At 45.0% G+C, this 21,299-nt stretch overlaps 1 protein-coding gene across 2 annotated transcripts; it reads left to right on the top strand.

Annotated features, from left to right (window-relative positions):
* The first annotated feature begins 585 nt into the window (after positions 1-585).
* kmt2bb (lysine (K)-specific methyltransferase 2Bb) lies at positions 586-21,299 on the top strand. Of its 2 annotated transcripts, none has more exons than XM_080471634.1 (36): positions 586-962; positions 2,275-2,353; positions 2,504-5,962; positions 6,054-6,235; positions 6,392-6,511; positions 6,688-6,874; positions 7,709-7,940; positions 8,014-8,081; positions 8,186-8,443; positions 8,542-8,648; positions 8,874-8,999; positions 9,441-9,554; positions 9,668-9,814; positions 9,915-10,007; positions 10,144-10,261; positions 10,357-10,470; positions 10,653-10,837; positions 11,442-11,543; positions 12,177-12,287; positions 12,408-12,484; positions 12,682-12,905; positions 13,010-13,113; positions 13,199-13,336; positions 13,518-13,676; positions 13,775-13,892; positions 13,988-14,066; positions 14,161-14,321; positions 14,397-14,564; positions 14,657-17,696; positions 17,874-17,974; positions 18,099-18,236; positions 18,359-18,611; positions 18,694-18,801; positions 18,966-19,049; positions 19,425-19,554; positions 19,831-21,299. In XM_080471634.1, exons 1-36 carry the CDS (start codon positions 657-659, stop codon positions 20,104-20,106), a joined length of 11,466 nt encoding a protein of 3,821 aa, XP_080327760.1. In that variant the 5' UTR covers positions 586-656; the 3' UTR covers positions 20,107-21,299. The 2 variants fall into 2 exon arrangements, with proteins under 2 accessions (XP_080327760.1, XP_080327759.1); XM_080471633.1 differs by having other exon boundaries at positions 620-986.

Genomic DNA, 21,299 nt, shown 5'->3' with positions numbered 1-21,299 from the left:
TGCCAAAACCGTGGCATACAAACACAAACAAATAAAAAAGATATCAAAAATGAATTTATAAACCACTGTGAATTAATCTACATATGTAAATAGTGTTTTTCATTAGGTATAAACATAATAGACTTTTACACTAAACAAATACATCTAACCCGATGTACACAAATACTCATACAAACACATATAGCACATATATCTGGTTAAACATGTTTGAAAATAAAAATATTAACTTTTTATAATCATCCTGCCTCCTGAATCTTTCATGCCCTGTAAGAATCTAGGTTATTTTTCATCTATCTAGGTTATTCATAAATTTGCCTCGACATGAATTGATCTAAAAATCAAAGGAGCAAGACGTTTTTGACTGGTAGTTATGTGACAGAGCCTGTGGAGTAGTTTGTGTGAATTTATGAATGACTAGTCTCCGTACAGCCATCATCAGCAGTCGACGCTCTTTCCTCTTCAATCCTGCGTCATCGTGGAGACTACGTTTCCCGTGAGCCTCTGCGGCCCCTCCACACTCTTCCCTTCCCTTTCAGTCCTGCGTCACTGTAAAGACTCATTTTCCCGTGAGCCTCTGCGCCCCCCCTCCCATCTCGCGCCTTCCCTCTTGTCTCTCCTCGAGCTGCTAGCCGTCGGTGTGTGTTGTTGTTGAAGCGATGATGGCGGCAGCGGGATGCGGATCAGCAACCGCGGCTGCCGTAGGAGGCCAAGGTGGAACCGCTACGGCCAGAGGTCGTTTCCCCGGTCGGCCTTGGTCGTCACGCAGTCGTTTGCGCTCCGAGAAGCGGTGGCAACTCGGACGCTCAGGCTTAGAAGCCGATGATGTGACTAACGGTGGGCCGAGGCCCGCAAACCTGGTCCTGTCGTTAAACGAAGACCAGTCTCACTTACGCTTGCTCGGAATAGAGGCGAGCCACAAGATCCTCGGCCAGGCTGGATACAGCTCTAGTGGGAGTGAAGAGGTGAGGTCCCAAACCGACCCAGGAGTTAGTATCTTTATTTCATTTTCTCACATTTTGTGTTGTCGTCAGTGTGCCAGAGTGAGTTGCCGTCCGCGGCAGTGTGACTGTTTTAGTACCATGGAGAAATGTCAACATCCCCGAGCCTGCTGGGCTAATTGCTGCTAGCACAGTTCTCATTTACGTCTCGCGAAGAGTTAAAATACACGTCAAGCTTGGAAAGCCTTTTTTCAAGTTAACACCAGCAGTGTGCCCGTAGTTGCACGCGGGGCCAGTTGAATAGCAGCTGGTTTAAAACATGTGTAAAAAGGAAGTGAATTGAGTTTGTAATTATTTGTTCCATGGGCCGCTCTGCTCTGCATCGGGCCACAGTAGCAGCGAGCTAGCTCGTAGCGAACACAAAGAGGGGGACGGAGGAGCACAGCGGCTAACGGCTAACTGCTCTGTTTTCATACACGAGACTTCTCTGCTTCGCTCCAGTGACTTTTGAAATCACACACAATGCGCTACACCATAGTCCAGTCCACCCCGACTAAATGTAGTGTAAACCAGCAGGTAACGCCATTTATTTGTAGGTTCTGTAGCGTTTCTGCAGAACAGGACTGCTAGCTGGTTGCTAATGTGATCACACACGATATGTTTAAATGGTGGTGCGGAAGAAGTGTGCCAAAACCAGCCGGTACCATGGTTATGATCTGCACACACTGGACGTCCGGTCCTGATCCAGAAGGCTGGAACAGATGCATTGGAAAGATGTTCAGTATTTCGAGGTGCTATAGACTCTGATTTCCCTGCAGCTTTTGTCACGCTGGTACAAGCGTTCGACCTCACTGCTCCAAACAGATTCTTTCAAAACGTGGGAGAGTTTGATTTGATCCAGGTAGTTGTGTGTGTGTGTGTGTGTGTGTGTGTGTGTGTGTGTGTGTGTGTGTGTGTGTGTGTGTGTGTGTGTGTGGACTCATTAAGGGGTCTTAACACAGGTGTTATTAATGCCGATTTTATTACCATGTTATTAACTGCTACTCAGATAAATGAGATGAAAATATGTTTTTATTAAAGGTGTGTGACTCACCAGAAATTTAGAGCATTTAAATGATATATTTTTTTTCATCAGATTTTGTAATGTAATAATAATGGATGAATATTATGTTTGATGATTTGTAGTTTTCTGTAATCAAGCAATTCTGTAATTGTAACTTGATCAGAATCTTTGTTAAAATTGTACTTAGTGCCTTTTGCTGATGGGTTTACAACTATCAGAAAAGTGTCACTGAGAGATTTCAAGGACTAATGCCTGTTTTTTTTCCCCCCCAAGGGTGATGACTTCGAAGGATTTGAATCTGAGAGAAAAGGCCCGAAAGGGCCCATGGGGGCACAGCGAAATTCTTCCAAAGGTAAGAAAAAGGAAAAAGTTATTTCTATGTCATATAATGTATTTGATCTAACACATGAATAGCTCAGTAACTTAAAAGACTCTCTAAAAAGCTAAGTAAAGGGTCTATAGCTTTCGCAGTATTTGATTATTTCTTTGGTTTGTTTTTTAGGCAATGCTGTCACCGCAAAATCTAAGCGACAAAGTGAGAAGCTACCAGCTAAGATGGCAGCAGTGCAACCGGCTCCAGCGACAGATGTCAAGTGTCCGGAGGAGATGCATGGAATATCTTCCGATACAAAGCCTGCAAAAGAGTGCAGAAAAGGCTCGAAAGGAAAGAACACTATGGACCGACAGTCCACAAAAGGCCGAGCTTCACCGGCAGCACCAAGGATTACCATAAAGTTGGTGGCTAAAAAGAAAATCAAAACCCTAAAGGAGCCTCAGAAGAAGTCTGTGAAAAAGTTAAAGATCAAAGGGATTCAGGATCAGTCGAAAGCAAAGGACATTCAGGGTGATCAGATTGTACGTGCTAATATCAAATTAAAAACTGAACCACGTGAGGATAAACCTGACACAGAGGATAAAGGAGGGGGAACTGTACCTACAAGGAGACGTGGGAGATCTGCTTTAAAGACAGCAGAGCCTGGACGCCGGACTAACGCCAAAGTTGTGGGTGATAACCAAAAATCAAAGGAGAAAGAGTCTACTGATCAGCAGGACACTGTCAAGGAGAGCGTCACAGTGGAGCCAAAAGTCAATGCGAAGAAAGTGAAGCGTAAGGCAACTGTGGCAAAGCTGATAGCAGAAAATAATAAACTAGTAACTCGCCGGAGTAACAGAGTTACAAACCCACCTTCCAAAAGTGTCTCAGAAAGTGCAGCTGAAGAAGAAAGTAAAAAGGGGGCTGTTCAGGAGGAGACCAAGCCAGAAGTTTCACAAGCAGTGGAGGCCAAGTCATCAGCAGGAAGTGAGAAACGAAGGCAAAGCAGGAGGCTGAATAAGAATAATACGCAAAAAACCCAAGGTCTAACATCCACGGAGACTGAGGGTTCATCCATTCAACCCAGTGATGGTTCGCCTCTGAAAAATGAGGAAAGTCTTCCAAGTTTAAGGTTATACAAGGTTAGAAATCCTAAATATGATGCACAGGCGAGTGGCAAGAATTCAACCAGAAAGAAAAAACGGCGAAAATTCATCTGGACTTTATCGTTAGTGAAAGGAGTAAGTCAGCGCCCGAGTGTGGAAAAGACGAGTAAAGAAACGACCGTGAGCCCGGTGGATGTCAATCAGTCTCCTCTTTGTGACGTCAGTGTCAACAAAACACAGAAGGGGGCGGATATAAAATCAAAACCCGATGACACTGTCCCACAGGAGAAGGAGAGCTCGGATGCTCACGAGAAGGATCCCCAAAACAAGGCTAATGTGTCACTGGAAGGAAAGTCCGCAACCCCGGTGGAAGCTGAAGTGGAGCAGATAACTGAAGCTTCTCTACAAGAATCTCCCAAAACAGATTGTGGGAAAGTTCCTCCTCTTCAGATTAAAAAGGTCTCATCTCCGGGCAAGCATAAAAGCTCAAAGCCATCCTTTTTAATTCAGCAAGTCAGCCCGGTGTCGGAGAAGAAAGAAGATGTGCTGAAAGTTCCCAGTGAAGTCAATGAGGAAAAACCCTCATGCCCCGAGGCTGAACTCACACCGAGGAGACTCAGAAGGAGGACATCAAGCCTGGATTCACCACAAACAAAGTGTGCCGTTCAGAAGCTGCCCGCCACTCCCAAACGGAGGCTTCGAACGAGTCCGCAGGACGAAGATGCTCCACAGGTGCAGGTTGAAGATTCTTCTCAGGTTCCAACCGAAGATTCCAGCTCACACGTTCTTCCCGAAAACTCTTGTCATGCTGAGGAGGCGTCGTCAGTGACTGTCGTGAACTCCTCTGAAGTTGCTGACAAGGATACCCCAGCGACCGCCGAGGAGCCCCCACAGCTTCCAGATGAAGATACGCCACAGGTGGAGAATAAGGTGGAAACACAAACGAAAGAGGCAAAACCAGTGCCTGTGCCTTCCAAAGTGCGAAAATTGAGAAATAAGCTTGGGAAAAAGAAGTCTGTTCAAAGAAAGAAAGCGCCTGTTGTTCCCGAAACTGCTGTCAGCACAGAAATTGCTCCAGCTGACGTTCCTGACACAGGGACTCTTCTAAAGGAGGATACTCAGCCGGTCATATCAGAGGTGTGTCCGCCAGAGAATATAGATAGCCCTCCACCAGAGACCCAGCAGGACACTGTGTCAGTGCAAGAGGAGCAGATACAACCACCAGTAAAAGAGGAAACAGAAATTCAGCTGATTGACAGTCAGCAACCTTTAGTGGTGGAAAGTGTCAGAAAAGTTCCAAGAACATCGAAGAAAAGGCTCAAAAGAGTGAAAAAGAGGCGAAAAAATCTTATTGGGCAGCGTCAGAAACACAGGCATCGGAGTCAGGATGGGAAGTTTGCGCCGCTTACTTTATCTGAAAGTCAGGAAGGCCTTGAGGGCGACGTTTCCACCCCGGTGGCAGCTACTGCAGAGATTCCAGTTAACAAACTTGTGGGAATACAAAAAAAGTACAAGAAGAAGCAGTCGGATGGAATTCGGTCCAAAGTGATTTCCAAACTGCTGGGAATGGGAGGGGAAGAAACCAGTTTGAAGCAGGAGGAAACGGACACGTTGGATGACAGCAGACATGCAGACGTTGTGGAGGCTCAGCCTGGCAAGTCCAAGTTTGTGAAGAACATCAAGCACTTCATCATGCCTGTCGTGAGTGCCAGATCCTCACGAGTGATCAAAACCCCGCAGAGGTTTATGGACGATGCTGGGATGTCTGTACTGCCTCGCAGACACTCCCCAAAGAAGGGTTTACAACTGGGTTTGCAAATACGTCCAGCGAAGAGGCGAGATGATGGGATGGATAGAGCAATTTCGCCCATCCTGCCAATTGATGATGAGGACATCTTGAGTGAAGCCCAGCTGGACGTGGATCTGTTTTCAGCTCAGGACCTCGATGACAGCCTCGACATAGCCGAGAGCCTGTTTTGTGAGAGGAAAAGTAGCAAAAATGAAAAGAAGAAATCCCTTCTGAAGAACTCTACTTTCAGGTGGCATCTGCCCGAGGAATCGAGCGATGAAGTGTATACACTGGACAAAACGCCAGAGAATAAATCCGGAGATTTATTTTTATCTACACCAGCTGATAAGCCCATAGAAGCATCAAGTGATCTAGATGTTAGGAAAAAGAAAAACAGCTCTATGTTTAGCAAGCAAGCAGCTCACCTCAAGATTTATCAGCGCCTGAAGAAACCACACGCGGGGCTTCCTAAAAGCAAAAACCCAACCGAGCTGGAGAGTGTGAGTAAAGCTTTCCTGCCTCCGGTGGATTTGGCGGAGGGTCTTGACGATGAGGCCATGAGCATCAGCCTGAGGCAACGCAATACAAACACGGAGCAAGAAAAGTCCAGTCTCAAGATAGAAGACCTGGATAGTCCTGGAGTGGTGAGGAAAGTTTCTGTGTGCGTTCGGACGACAAGCTCCAAGTCAACCGCTTTTCAGCCCGGTGAGAAGGAGGAGGTACCACGGAAAGACACCGCCAAGTTTCACTCAGGTGAGAACAAAGGATAACGTAAACATAATCGCTGTGCACAGTGTTCATGCAGCTGTTCATTCGCCATCATGGAATTGAATTGTATCCGCAGGGGAGTCGCAGTCACTAAAGCGCTTCGGCACAGGTGAAGGAGATCGTCTCGGACCTGCGGAGAAGGGAGTGTCGCAGAGGGCGCGTCTCAGTGGTGCAAATAAAAGGATGATTAATCTCCTCAGGAAAGCCAAGGTCCAGCTTTTTAAAATTGACCAGCAGAAGCAGCTTAAATCATCTGGGGTAAGGTCACGACGACTGCAAGTAACCTTGTAAAGTTGAATCGTCCTTTATTAACTTAAACCCGTTAATGAGAAAAACACCAAGTGATTTGAATTTTGGCAGTAGGTGTCCTGAAGTCTGTGCTGAGGTTTTCTTTCTGCCTTGGCGACTCCGTAGTTGTTATCCGGCCCAGCTGGAGCCAGGTCTCAAGATGTGACCTCAAAGAGGCAAAGGAGGAAGCAGAGGATGCACCGTGGTTCTGATGTTCCAGTCAAGACAGAACCACCTCAACCACAAGTAAGAGTACAAACTGAAAAGGCCTCGACGACGACGGAGAATAATCCTCCTTAAAAAAATTTATCAAATGTTTGCAAAAATGACGCTTGAAGTTCCTGATCGGTGAACAATGTGCCACCTATCAAATCCAGCTTCCTTACATGTTTCTTTTTTTCTTTTCTCTCTTTCCCTTTCAGCCACAACTCATCTCTCCACTGTGTCAGGAGTTTCGTAGAGCAGGAGGTCCACGTATCAAACACGTGTGTCGTGCTGCATCTGTTGTTCTGGGGCAGCCTCGAGCCCTGGTACCCGATGACATCCCGAGACTGAGCGCCCTGCCGCTGCATGAAAGATCCGGCATTTCCCCCTCAGCCGTCACTAAAGGTAGCCCCATTGACAAACTAATTTTTAATCCTTCCATCAAGTTTCTTTCTAATTAACCATAGAATGATGCACTAATCTTTCAAGCAGTTTAGGTTTGTGACTGAAACGTGCACTTTGTTCATTATATTGAGGGGTGAATGGGTGCATAATGCAGGGAATGTATTGAAATAACAAGATTTGACTTTTTCAATGATCTATGATCAGTATGTGATCAGACTGGTATAAATCATGGGTATCAAACAAGAGCCCTGTGTGCCAAAACCAGCTTGCAAGAGACTCCAATCTGGCTAAACCACTAATCAAATTGTAATACAATTATTATAAAAAAAAAATTTGGTAAAAAACTGATTTTATAAGAGTAGTGAACACAACACTGACACGAGCTGAGACATAGATGATGCTTCTATGAAAGATAACTATCTCATTCCTAGCAAACTAACCTCAAAGCCATGCTGCCAGGATGAGTTTGAAAATAATACCCATATTGCAACAGCTACAGTATAGGAGGTTTTTTTTCTTTCTGTTTTTACATTTGACATTTTTTTTGCAACAGGTTCCATTCAAATTGGCTTTATGTTGACATTCTAGTAATTTTCTGTAATCTTTGTTTTTTGCAAATAATATAAACATTTTCATCACGTACACTTTGCGCCACAACAAATTATAACTTTAAAGGCTAAATTTAAAGGTTATTATTGTGGCACTATTTCACAGGTCTGGCCTACTCAAGATGAATCTGGGCTGTGTGTGGCCCTTGAACTAAAACGTGTTTGACACCCCCAGTATAAATGGTACACGTGGTTTCCAGTTCTTACTATATTTTTGTTATTGCAGATGTTGGGTCCCCATCAGAGTCAGACAGTCCAAGCCTGTCTGATCCAAAGGTCACCAAGGTCAAGAAGCCATCAAACTTCATAAAGCGGAAAGGGCTCGGCCCATTCGGGTACCGCTCCCGAAGGTGTGGCGTGTGCAAAGGTTGCAACCACGAAGACGACTGTGGCAGGTGCATGAACTGCCTCGACAAGCCCAAGTTTGGCGGTCCCAATACCAAGCGGCAGTGCTGCGTGTAAGTAGATTTTATCGCGTTCGCCACGCAGCTCATCGCGGCTTCCAGAAATAATTATTCCGTTGTGTTCAAGGTACAAGAGATGTGATCAAATTGAAGAGAGAAAAGCTCGCAGATTAAGTGGAAGGACAGCACCTAAAGGTACTTTCTCAAACCTGTGTTGCAAACTTGTTGTTGCTCTGATAATTGCATAACTTTCAAACGATCAGCAACAATGACATCTGTGTTTTCTGTCTTGATATCAGGCTCCTCGAAGCGACGGCGATCGTCTCTCAGTGGGGGTCATTCGAGTAATGATGAAGGGATGGAGGGTACCGCAGACTCGCCCTCTGGTCTCCAGGGCGATGACAACAGCCCGTCAGTGAGGAAGCAGCCCAAGCGTGTTGTGAAGCCTCGCGTCTATTTCGACCTGGTGGATTATGACTCAGATCTGGACGATAAAGCTCTGTCGAGCTCGGCGTCGCCAGCGAGAAGAAGGGGGGCCGGATCTCGTTTCAATCAAGGTTAATTAACACTTATAAACTGTGCGTGGTACATGAGAAGTGTAATCAATTGTTATGCTAATTAACAATGGGTCTTTTTTCTCTCCTGTTCTTTGTAGACTTTGTGTCTCTGGATGGGTTCTTGGGTGATATATCGGATGAAGAAGTTCGACATCGGAAGTCTAGTTCACATCGCGTCCCAACAGTTCGACGAAAACCCGAGAAGGTTTGTGGGAGTTTTATGTTGCGTTGATTTGATTTTAGATTTGTTTTCTTCCCTCTTTGACATCCATGATGTCAATAATTGTAATTTGAAGGTGTTAAATATACTCAAAATACTCATTTCATTCTGTGAACTTCTTTAATGAACATCAAAAGCAAATTGAAATTGATCAATCACACATACAGTGTGTCCTTCACTGCTCACCTTTACATGACTGTTGCCTCTCAGGGTCTCCCGTCTCAGAGTCCTTTGGAACAAACCCCTCCCAGTGTCCTGGCTGCTCTGGCTCATGGATTTGAGGAGCGAGACGTTGAGTCCTCCAAACCTACGCATAAAATCAGGGTTGATTTCAAGGTTAGTACTCAGTTTTGTTTTGTTTTTTACTGCAAGGCTACTTTTAATTGTCCTGCACATTTCATCAACGGGGCAGTTGAAAATGCTTCAAATTGGCACATGTGGACATTTTCCATTATATTGTTGAGTAATTCAGCTTGCAGGGAATGAAAACATAATTCATGTTCTGTCTTGGTCAAGCAGACATTATGTGTTCTCCTAATTTTATTTTCATGTCCTGTAGGAATCTTTTTTTTCTTTTCTTTTTTTCTAAATTGCAAATGTGTTTCCTGTAATGAATCCAATTAGACCTTTTAACTCAACTGTACAAATGTTATAGTTGATTTTCACAGGCCCCTTAGTGTGCCATTATAACCTGCCTGACAAAATGAGAATTCTGTATCTGTAGTTACTTAACTGAGGGCTACTGCGGGAGTGTTCTCACATTGTTCTAATTTTCAGGAGGACTGCACTTTAGAGAATGTCTGGAATATGGGAGGTTTAAGCATATTGACCTCTGCGCCACTTATGCCTCCCTACGTCTGCTTCCTTTGTGCCAGTAAAGGGCAACATGAGGTAAGAGTTCATGAAGTCTTAAAGTAATTTGTATTCGTAATATATATATATATATATATTATTTTTTTTATTTTATTTTTTTTAATGTTGACCCATGTGATTTCTCTCCACAGATGCTGTACTGCCAAGTATGCTGTGAACCCTTCCACCAGTTTTGCCTTGAACCAGCCGAGCGCCCCTCTGAGGAAAATAAGGAGAACTGGTGCTGCAGACGCTGCAAGTTCTGCCGTGTGTGCGGCAGGAAAAACAAACTGTCAAAGGTACAGGCAGCTCAATGTTCATTCGTTCTGTTGATGAGGTTAAGCACATGGTTATTATCTTTATTTTTTTTTTTTAAATGTTATCCGTCTCTTCCCTCAGCCTTTGTTAGAGTGTGAAAGATGCCAGAACTGTTATCACGCTTCCTGTTTGGGACCCAACTATCCAAAGCAAAACAAGAAGAGAAAAGCCTGGGTAGGTGTCTATGAAATACCCCCCCCCCCCCCCCCCCCCCCACACACACACACACACACACACACACACACACACACACACACACACAAATGTTATCATAATGGTTTGTCATAATATTATAATGTCGATTTTACAGGTTTGCACGACCTGTATTAGGTGTAAAAGTTGCGGTGTTACTCCGGGAAAGAGTTGGGAAACTGAATGGAACCACGACAAAGGACTCTGTCCAGACTGTTCAAAGCTCTATGAACAGGGTGAGTGGAGACTTTTAACACAACAACAATACCTCTCTGTATTTCCTAAACTATTCAAGTAGAGACTAATGTTTGAATTGCAATTTTGTCCTCAGGTAACTACTGTCCAATCTGCTTCAAGTGCTACGAGGACAATGACTATGATAGTCAGATGATGCAATGTGGCACCTGTAACCACTGGGTACATGCCAAGTGTGAGGATTTAACAGGTACTTTTCATTCTTCATTCTGTTAAATATCCACACACAAAGTTCTGCTCAGTGTAAAACTGATAGTTACTTTGTTGTGCATGTACATTACTGCTTCATACATCTGATATGTCAAATCTGTTATAAGACGCACTTCGCTGAAAGTACATTTTCCATTCTTCTCCTCTGTGAACTTGTTTCAGACGAGCTATATGAGATTCTGTCCAGCCTGCCAGAGAGCGTTGTGTATTCGTGTCGGCCATGCAGTGTGACGCAGCCAAGTGCCTGGAGAGAACTGCTCTACATTGAACTCAGGGCGGGGGTTGAGAAAGTGCTGGCTTGCCTACTTTCGTCTACCCTCACCCAACACCTGGTAACCTGCTCACAGGTAGGTTGTATGTAGTAATAAAAAACAAAACAAAGCTTAGGACGGCCTTTTTACCAAACATTTGTTGCTCAATGGCAACTGAACCAATCAGAGTATTTTGGCCTGATTCGACTGCTGTGGAGCTCCTGAACCGGAAAGAAGTGGCAACTCACAGCCAATTTGCAAATTATTCTGGACTCTAAGCCACCGAAAATGCAACTTTTCGAAAATGCTCTGACTGTGTCCATGGAAACGAAGGAAGCACTGCTATTGTGCATGCGCATCATGACCATAATAAATAGTTCTGCACTTGCGTGCGCAGATGGGCAATAACGACAATGTTTGCCTCCATAGTGTCACAACTCCCAGTCCATATTCTCCTGGGACTTGGTAGCTTTATAGTTGAATCGCCCATAATGACAATCCAACTTGGTCGTCCGTAAATATGAACGTCCGTGTACTCGCCATTATTGATGCTTATCGCCTATTGTTTTTCAAAACGTTGCCATGTGAACGCAAAACAACTGAAACGAATGCACGATGCATTTTCAGTTGAAATCTTATTTTGTGAAAAGAATGTCGAAGTCAAATATAAATCAGAAATCTACTTTTTTGTCTGCTGCAGTGTGAGAAGTCCATCGACCCTGACAGTGGGAAAGAGGGACAGCCGGCCTGTGACCTCCGAGCTGTGGGCAAGAAGTTTGACAAAGGACTTTATACGACATTGGTAAGTACTTTCCCTCTTATTTGATATCTATGAGTAAGCAGTTTAATCATTGATAAGAACCAAAGAAGAGGAAAAACACTTTATGGACACTGGCACCAGCCACTTTAAAAAATGTGCCGTCACTGCAGTGGACACTCCCTCAAGTCCCATTGCTCATCTGACATCCATCCATTGACAATTACAGCTTATTCTGAGGTTACATTGTATTTAATATTGCACATTTCAGTTCTTTAACTCCTATTTTTCCATCTTGCTGCACTCTTTTTCATTCCCTCCATTTTTTGTGTGATATATTTTTCCCCTTTATTTTTTATTTTGAGAAATGTATGTCTACCCCATAGGACGGCAAGTGAGAAGAAATGTCGATTCCACTGTGTGTCTTGTATGTAAGGCAGAATTGACAGTAAAGTTCTCTTTGACTTTGATGTAACGGTGTTAGAGCTGAACTCGATTTAGAGTCAAAAAGCAGAAAATATCAACATCCTCTGTGGTATGTTTGTGATTTGCATTGTGACTCAACAAAGCAAGGCATTTCATAATGCATAAAATGGTAATACATACAAAAAAAAAACTGTTGAACACACAAATCAAGTTTTTAATCTTGTTTTTTTTTTTGTTTGTTTTTTTCAATAGAAAATGTTCCATGAAGATGTGGTTCAGGTCGTGCGAAAGAGGCTCGAGCAAGAGGACGATCTTCCAGAAGAGCGTCGACCCACCGCCCTGGCTCGCTCCTACTACTTAAAGGTGTGAGAGGTTCTTGACTGAAATCTTTTTTTTTGTTTTCCTGTTAGTGTGTAAAAGTGAAACTATCCTGCTTTTAGAACATTAGGTGAGTTATCATTTACAGACGATTTCTCTCTTTAGCTCCTCGAGGAAGTATTCAACTGGTTTAACAGCCAAGACCCAAAGGTGTGGAACCCTTGTACCAAAGACTTGCCTTTGTGAGTAAGATTTAACCATTATTTATTTGTTTACGTGTTATAAAATTGCTTCGTCAGAAAGTATTCAAAAAAAATTGTTGAAGATTTATAACGCATGGCTCTTTAAGGATACTATTGGAGAGCCAGTTATGATATATAAACAGTGCTGTTGAAAATAAAATACTTTAAAATTTTGTTTTCTTTTTTCTTTTTTTTAGGGGTATGTTGTCTCAAGCAGTTAATCCTCCAACAACGGAGCATGTTTACGCTCAGTGGCAGGAGAGGGAGGAGTTATCCTCCAGGACTCCACTGGGACTCTTGCAGGAGGACAATGGACAGAGCTTGGATATAAAAGAAGAAGAGGCTTTTTCTCCGATGTCGGGCGAACTCATTAGCCACAACCACTTCAAAACCAGCAGAGCTTTCAGACTCAAGTCCAAAGGTATTACTTTTTTCGGTGCGAGAGAAAGGTTAAGACTGTAATAGTTGGTAATACTTTCTCTAGGGTTTGGTCTATTAAGCATTGTCCTTTTGTATATTCATCAGGGAAACGAGGTCGCCTTTCAAAAGCTGATCTAGATACCGGATGGTCTAAAGATGACGGGAGACAGTGCTCTTTGTGCCAAAAATATGGAGACCTCAAACCGAACGTGAGTATTCCATTAAACCTTTGATTTTTAAATTTTTTTTACACTTTTAAACATTACTTGTTTACTGAATTGTTGTTTTTCACAGGAGGCAGGGCGGTTACTCTACTTAGGCCAGAATGAATGGGCACATGTCAACTGCTCTCTTTGGTCCGCTGAGGTGTTTGAAGAAGACAATGGATCTCTGCTGCATGTACACAGCGCCGTCACAAGGGGCCGTTTAATGGTAAGCTGTTAGTCAGCATGATCAATATGTTTCACTCAATAGAAAATGAATGTGCCCAGGCACAACATTAATCAATACTGAGATTTGAATTTTACAAAAAAAAACCCAGCACAAAACAAGTAATGATCACAGTGTATGTACACCATGGGAATTGATTATTGTTTAAATCTTGTTCTCCTAGCGATGTGAGCGCTGCAACCAGACAGGCGCCACAGTGGGCTGCTGTCTAACGTCGTGTCAGAGCAACTACCACTTCATGTGCGCCCGCTCCCGTCAGTGCGTATTTCAGGACGACAAAAAGGTCTATTGCTACAAACACCGACATCTCATCAGCGGCAGGGTAAATTCTGCTCCTCCATCTTGCTCCAACTAATAACAGACCTAATGTTAAAAAATCTGGACTGTAAATCTTTTAACTTTGCTTGTTGTGATGAACAGATGATCACAGGCCAAGAATTCGAAGTGAACCGCCGGGTCTATGTGGACTTCGAAGGGATTAGTCTCCGCAGAAAGTTTTTGACCGGAGTGGAACCGGAACTGATCAACGTCATGATTGGTAAGTTTCTTTAACTTCATTAGATATTTCTACCTGTACTCTGATTAGTAGTATGAGCTTTGGAAAAACTAACTACTGGCATTGTCACAATACAGGCTCGCTGCAGATTGAGAAGCTCGGTGTGCTGACAGAACTGTCAACTAGCAGAGGAAAACTGATTCCAGTTGGATTTGAGTAAATAGCATCTTTCTCTTTTGATACTTGCATATATAAATAAATCATACCTGCAGCATGAAATTAAAGCCGCTTTTCTATTCTACGTTTCAAGGTGCTCCCGTTGGTACTGGAGTACTGCCAACCCGCTGCGCCGATGCAAATACACGTGTACAGTCCGGGAGGTTCGTCCCCTTATCCCTGAGAAGCCTGTTGAAGAAATGCCGGACCAAGGAGACAATCACACCATCGCTCACAGCCCGTGTCCCCCACCTGGTATGTGTTTGACAACTGGAAAAACAGTTGGAAGTTGAGATGGTTGAGATCTAATAATTTTGTGCAAATCTTCAGAATCCGAAGCTCGAGAACCCGATGTGACAGAATCTCATCACCCAGCTGAGGAAACCTTTGCCGCAGGTCCTGCTTCCAAACTGGATCATGGTGCGAAGCCAAAGATTCCCAGCTATCCTCAACCTCGGAGACCAGCTGGAGGACTGTCCCGACCTCTGCCTTCACCAGGTGAGATATCTAATTTTATTTCACAAAGAAGGATTTACAGTACTAATAATCTAATGTTTTCAATATTTTTTGTTCTTTTTTTCCTCTTAAAGGACTAGTACCATTGAAGCCCCACCACATACTTACTGTCAGTGATCTGGAGGAGACACGAAGAGTTCGTCGTCATAGTCCACACTCACAGACACCGGGACTACGCAATCGTATGTCGCCCCCTCCTCTCGGCCCTCTGCCTGGACCAATCACTCTCCGAGCCGGAAAGTCGTCTCTTCCAACCTCCCCACTGTTTCCCCTCGGTGCTACAGACAACCTTGTAGGATCTCCACCAGCCCGTCCAGTTGGAGGTAGAAGTGCTTCCTTAGTCCGTGGTCCTGGGAATACAACAACCCACTCGTCATTCTTTCCTCAGTCACCCTGGCAGGATGGGGCAGCCAATTTTCCCTCTGCAAGTATGTCTTTCTCCTCATCCATACAGCACTTACCCAGAACTCGACTCTCGTTTGAGCTGAACCAGTCCGACTCAGTTGAGGTGCCGCACAACTTCTTGGCGTCGCCAGAGCCTGAAGATGTCTCTCCAGCAAACGGTGCATCGCCCCAAGGGGACATAGACCAACTGAAGCATGAAGATGAGTTCGCTTACAATTCATTCCATAAGGAATCCAGCATGAGCCTTGGCCAAGAGATGCGCACAGAACTTGAGATTGAAGAAACACTCCTGAATGAAGGGGTGGCGATGAACTGCGGTGGCCAGATAGTGGTGGAAGGGGACAATCAGGAAGAATTTTGGGAAAGAGCCCAAGAGGTACACAAGAAGAAGAACATTGTTCCCAATCTGCCGCGATCTGCTGCCTCAGTCAGGGATGACTTGGGCAATACATCCTCTGATGACGATATGGAGCACTATTTTGACTTTTCTCGGACAATAGTCAGCCGCCCCGGTGCTAAAGATCACTCGAAGTCCCCCTCCTCGCCGACCTCCAGGCCTTTGGCCCAGCTGGATGGAGTCGATGACGGAACAGAGAGCGATGCAAGCATAGCTACCAACGATGATGCTCAGAAAGTTGGTGGCACCAGCCAAACTCGGATACAGGCAAAAAACCTCAACAATAAAAACGTCCCAGATTTGGAAACTACAAAGTCTCCAGAAGCACCAGCTGATGAGAAGAAAACAACTTCTTCACTAGTCCCCGTCTCAGTGGCCAAAATTAGTTCTCAAGATCCACCAAAGTCCTGTGTGCCCAACAAAGCTTCTGCGACTCCTCCAAATCAAGAGATTGTGCCTCCTGTTGTTGATACTACGCAAAACTCGCTCTCAAAGGTGCACGAGACGTCATGTTCAGAGGAATCGTTAAAAGTTTCCAGTGTCGGCTTGCCCACAGTGACACCTCTTGTTCTTGAGAGATGTGACGGTAGTCCAGAGCTCACAGAATTGGTGCCTGTGTTACAAGACGCAGCATTTGAGCCCCAACAGTCTAACTCTTGCAAAGCCTTGAACTCTGAGCCCGGCACCAGCCACATTGTATCTTCACTCGAGGGATCAACGGTGGTGATGAACCATCTGGAGCCCTCACTGGCAGATTCTGCAGATAACAGCCAGGGCACCCTGCTTGGTCTTACTCAGCCTTCCACCATAATTTCTACTGATGTGCAAAACCCTTCCCAGGGCCTGGTAGACTCCCTACAGATGTATTCTTGTTTCAGTCAGCCTCCCCTAACAAGTATTACACTCCAGCCTGTGACTGCGGTACAAGAGCCGACGTCCTTCACGTCCCTGGATCCTTTGTCTACTAAACTAACAACGCTCACACCTGTTGCTGATGTGTCACAAACACTGCTCAGTGTTGCTCCCCACAATGACCCGGGGTTATCAGTCACCCTGGCCACATGTGCCCCAGCAGGAAGTTGTACTGTATCTGTGCCTGTATACTCCACACAAACACAACCTCTGGGCTCTACAGGTGTCACCATTGTTTCTTCCTCTGCTTCAATATCGTCTCTCTCTGGACTGTCGACACACTGTTCAGCTGCTCTGGCACCAATGCAGACCACCTCCGCACCCGTGGTCTTAAACGGCTACAGCTCCACGTCAGTGCAGAAGGAAGCCACATCTGGACACACGCTCTCCATTAACTTTTCCACGCCCCGGCCCGCAATGGAAACTCAGCAGCCGGTGTTACCCCAGGCTCTACCGGGCCATGCCATCCTTACTGTGAAGGAGGTGGGCGGTCCAAACGTCGACCCCACGCCTCACGTCCTTCTGGTGAACCGCCTCGGGCAGATCTTTGTGAAAAACCCAGAGAGCAACACCTTCCAGCTGCCCACACCCAACTCTCCTTCCTACAACTGCGTCACGCAGATCGCCAGCCTTTTGCAAAGCAACGCACTGTCTGCCACGCTGGCAGCGGCAGGTAACATGACCGCTCCACCACCGGCGTCCAGCGTGACGGCGGTTCCTCCTTCGTCACTTTCACCGGCAGTTCAGAATCCCGTCACAGTCACACAGCTACTCACACATAATAATAATGGTGCCGTGGCACCGGTCAATGTGAAGAAGTCGAGAAAAAACACAAAAACGTCAAAAGACGAAAGTGTGCCAGAGATGAGGAAACCAAAGAAGAAGAAGGAGTCCAGTGCATCCAGAAAATCCAAGTCATCTAAGACATCAGGACATCCCGCTCTGGCAGCTGAGAATCATCCAAAGACTCCGACTGAAAGTGCCCAGGCAATCATCAATCAAGCGATGGCAAGTAATTATACCCCCAAGTGGGGTGGGCTTCGAACAATGAGCCCCACATCGCTTGTTCTTCCACCCGGCCTGTTAATCGAACCAGAGACTTCAGTTTTACCTCCGTCACCCCCAACACCCCCAGTCGCTGCCACCACGCCCCGCCCTCGAACCCACGTCCGCATGAAGAGAGTGTCTTCGCTGTCAGACCGAATCGTCACGAAGAAATCTAAAGTCGACTTCCTGCAGCCGGAGCCCGTCCCTGAGGAGGAAGAGCGGCGTAAGCCCGCATTTCCCAGCATCTCCAGCCGAGCCTCTGGAGTCCGCATCAAGACGCCGACGGTGAAAGAAGTTCTGAATCTGGACGAGTTAAAAGAGGACGAGCACATCAGTGATTCTGATAGCTCAGGGTAAGTGGTTTATTGAGCCTATTTAATAATTATTAAATGTACTTTAATAAAATCCCTTCAAGTTTTACGGTAAACCCAAAGAACTGCTCATGGTTTAGAGTTACAATTATCTCAATTTACGCCGATTACCACTTTCTGCTTTTTGACTTTTAAACTTGTGTCCTCCTTTTTCCTTAGATCGGAACCTTGGAATTACATGATTCAGGGCGACCTGGGCAAACAACCTGCGTGGGAACCAGTGGGACACAGCAGCCTGATTGACTGGAGGAAATACTGTGGTAATTATAACTTAAAGTGCAGTCAATTGAGATCTACTACGTAAAATATATATATGGTTATAGAAGAGTTGGAGAAATGACAGACCTGTTGAAGTGTCTTTTTTAAAAAAAAAAAAAATTTCAGGTGCTGCTTCTACCTCAGATGATGAACAAACGCCATCTGATGAGGACGAAGGGTTTTCATCTAACAGAGACCAGCCGCACTTACGATTTGAGATCAGCAGCGATGATGGTTTCAGTGTAGAGGCAGAAAGTATTGAAGGTAAAGAGTTGTTGTTTATTGCAAGAACAACGATTCAAAAGCCCCAGAAATAAGGATTTTCTTCTTTTCTGTGATTGATGTTAATTTTGTTGACCTTACTAATTCCCACCTCTTCGCTTCAGTGGCTTGGAAAGCGGTGATTGATGGGGTTCAGGAGGCACGGGCCATCGCACGGCTCAGGCCTTTGACTTTCCAGAAGATCACCGGCGCCCGGATGCTTGGTCTGGTCCACGATGCAGTGATGTTCCTTGTGGAACAACTTGAAGGAGCTCACCGCTGTCAGCGCCACACTTTCCGTTTCTTCAAACAGTTCAGCCAGGAGGACGATCTACCCGTCAACCCCAGTGGGTGTGCCCGCTCTGAGCTTTACCTTCGGTACGTCGACAAACCCCTGAGGACTCTGAATCAGAAGGGAGATCGTCATCTAAGCACAGTGTTATTTCCTTTGTTCGAACAGGAAGTCTACGTTTGATATCTTCAACTTCCTGGCATCTCAGCACCGACAGCTCCCTGACATCGGGCCTTACGATGACGAGGAAGACGAGGTTCTTTTGAAGTCCACAAGGTGAGTCTTCCGCCATTTAGCTCAGATTTATTTTGTAATAAAGCCTTTATTAAGTGCCTCTCTTTGAAATGTTAACTACTATAGTACACGTTGTTTTTTTCTTCATTTACTTAACAGTGTTCAGTCTCTCATTGGTGAATTTATATATTCTCTCTTTCGCTCAGGCGGGCTACCAGTTTGGAGTTGCCCATGGCCATGCGCTTCAGACATCTGGAACGAACTTCCAAGGAGGCCGTAGGAGTTTACAGGTCAGACACATTTGGCTCAAATCAGTCTTGAGTGTTGTAACTATGGTAACTAATGTGAAACAGCTGTCAGGACACGAGGATAGTACTGCTTCAAAGCAAGAATGGAGTCATTACTTGTAGTTGGTGTATAAATAAATAAGACACAACATTCACAAGAGTGAACCCGTGAGAAAAGTTTCTGTTTCCACACATCAGTGAAACCAAAACATTTTAGATATAAACTTTAAATACAAACAGTTTAAGTCGGTTTTCACCCATATTTTCATTTTTGTGATGACTTCTGTCTCAAATATAAACAAAGAAATTTACAAAATCAATGAATCTGATCGATCCCAGCTTGTGTGAGCTCACCAGACCTTTACCCCTCTGTTGTAGGTCTGCGATCCATGGCCGCGGTCTCTTCTGCAAGAGGAACATCGAGGCCGGGGAGATGGTTATCGAGTACGCGGGCATCGTCATTCGATCAGTGCTCACCGACAAAAGGGAGAAGTACTACGATGGCAAGGTCCGTCAGCCTCTGAACTCTCTACTTAAGACCCCATTTACATGAGTCAAAACGGAAAACCTTCATAGCGTTTTGGGTGTCTCGTTTTACATAGCAACGGTGCTCGAAGCCACTGAAAACGCAACTTTTCGACATCGTTTTCAGCGTTTTCCCCCGTTTCCATGTAAACCAACAGCTTTCTAAATGTGTAAACGGGTTCTGATCGCTTTTACGTCATACACAGTTGTGGAATCTTGGAAAATGTCCTCAACAGACTATTTATATTGTTTTCCGCAGGGCATCGGCTGTTACATGTTCCGCATCGATGACTTCGACGTGGTGGACGCCACCATGCACGGCAACGCGGCGCGTTTCATCAACCACTCCTGCGAGCCCAACTGCTACTCGCGGGTCATCAACGTGGAGGGGCGGAAGCACATCGTCATCTTCGCCCTGAGGAAGATCTACCGGGGGGAGGAGCTCACCTACGACTACAAGTTCCCCATCGAGGACGCCAGCAACAAACTGAGCTGTAACTGTGGGGCCCGGCGATGCCGGCGCTTCCTCAACTGAGAGGAGAATCCTGTTTACGAGCTAAGCCTTAAATGAAGGTGGCACTGGATCGGGTTTCGAGGCGGCAGCAAGGGGGAAAAGCCACTATGACGCTGGTTGGAGGTGATTCTGAACATTCTGTGGTTTGGTGCACAGAAACATCTTTGCCACACATGGTTCACGACGTACTTCTGCTTGTGGAGAGTTTCAGATGTTAAGATGCCACGGCATATTTGAGGAGGCGATTTTGGGTATTTGTTTGTGTTTTACTTTCTTTTTTTTTGCTTTTTGACAACCGGACGTTCAACCCAGTGGAATCCCATGATTCCACGCAGACGATGACGCCAACAGAATCTTTTCTGAGACACACATCAAGCCTTATCTGTTTAAACTCTGAGAGATTCCTTTTTCTATTTTATTTGTTTTCTGGGGGTTATGTTTTGTCTTCAGTACACTTGTAATTATGATCGCTCCATCCCTTAGTGACGGGAATCTGTGCAGTGGTGAAGTCCGTTCCTGAGCCATACATTCACCCCAACCTTTGTGGTCTTTTTATCTTTTAATTCAACACTTCTCTTTTTGTTGTTTTTATTACCTACGTGTCTCTCTTTATTATTTTTTTTCCCTTCCTCTTAACAAAACCACCATGGTGCTAAAGCTTTGAAAGCTTCGTCTTCGTTTGAGTCGGACGTTTCGCAGATCAGGAATTGTTTAGCTGTTTATTCGCCCTACTGAGATCACGTTTCTTACGTTTATGCACTCGAGCGGTACTCTTGATGCCACCAGCGGAACACAGTCTCCGCTAAGTCGCAGGCCTGCTAGTTTTTTGGGGATTTTTTTTTTTTAACTGACTTCTGTCATGTCTTTGCGCTGGAAATTGATGCTTAAAGGTTAGCAACACCGAATCCTCATTAGGACAGAAACGCGTCTTTAGGACATGTTGATTTCTTGACGTAGCAAACACTACCCAGGCCAAAAGTGAAGATTTATGGTGAAATCAGTTTAGTTTTTTTTTTTCTTTCTTTTAACTATCATGGCAGATGCTCATAAAACTATTGCAATAAGTCTTTGCTGCCATGCGTTTGCACTCACTAATCCTACAAATTGTGTATATCTCGGTGAAACCTGCTACTGAGTGTGTTGATTCAGCCCCGTTTGTGAACGCCACATTCTAGCCGTCGGCCTTAAAACGGCGCCGACGGCAAAGCTCCTTT

Source organism: Lipophrys pholis (genome assembly GCF_963383615.2).
Source record: "Lipophrys pholis genome assembly, chromosome: 9".
Classification (NCBI taxonomy): Eukaryota; Metazoa; Chordata; class Actinopteri; order Blenniiformes; family Blenniidae; genus Lipophrys; species Lipophrys pholis.
This window is presented reverse-complemented; position numbering and strand designations above follow the sequence as displayed.

Excerpts from the sequence above, each read along its gene's own strand:
- kmt2bb (XM_080471633.1), top strand. The coding sequence starts at position 657 with ATGATGGCGGCAGCGGGATGCGGATCAGCAACCGCGGCTGCCGTAGGA. Across the intron at positions 5,963-6,053 it reads CACCGCCAAGTTTCACTCAG|GGGAGTCGCAGTCACTAAAG; the intron begins GTGAGAACAAAG and ends TTGTATCCGCAG. Across the intron at positions 10,262-10,356 it reads TTCAAAGCTCTATGAACAGG|GTAACTACTGTCCAATCTGC; the intron begins GTGAGTGGAGAC and ends TTTTGTCCTCAG.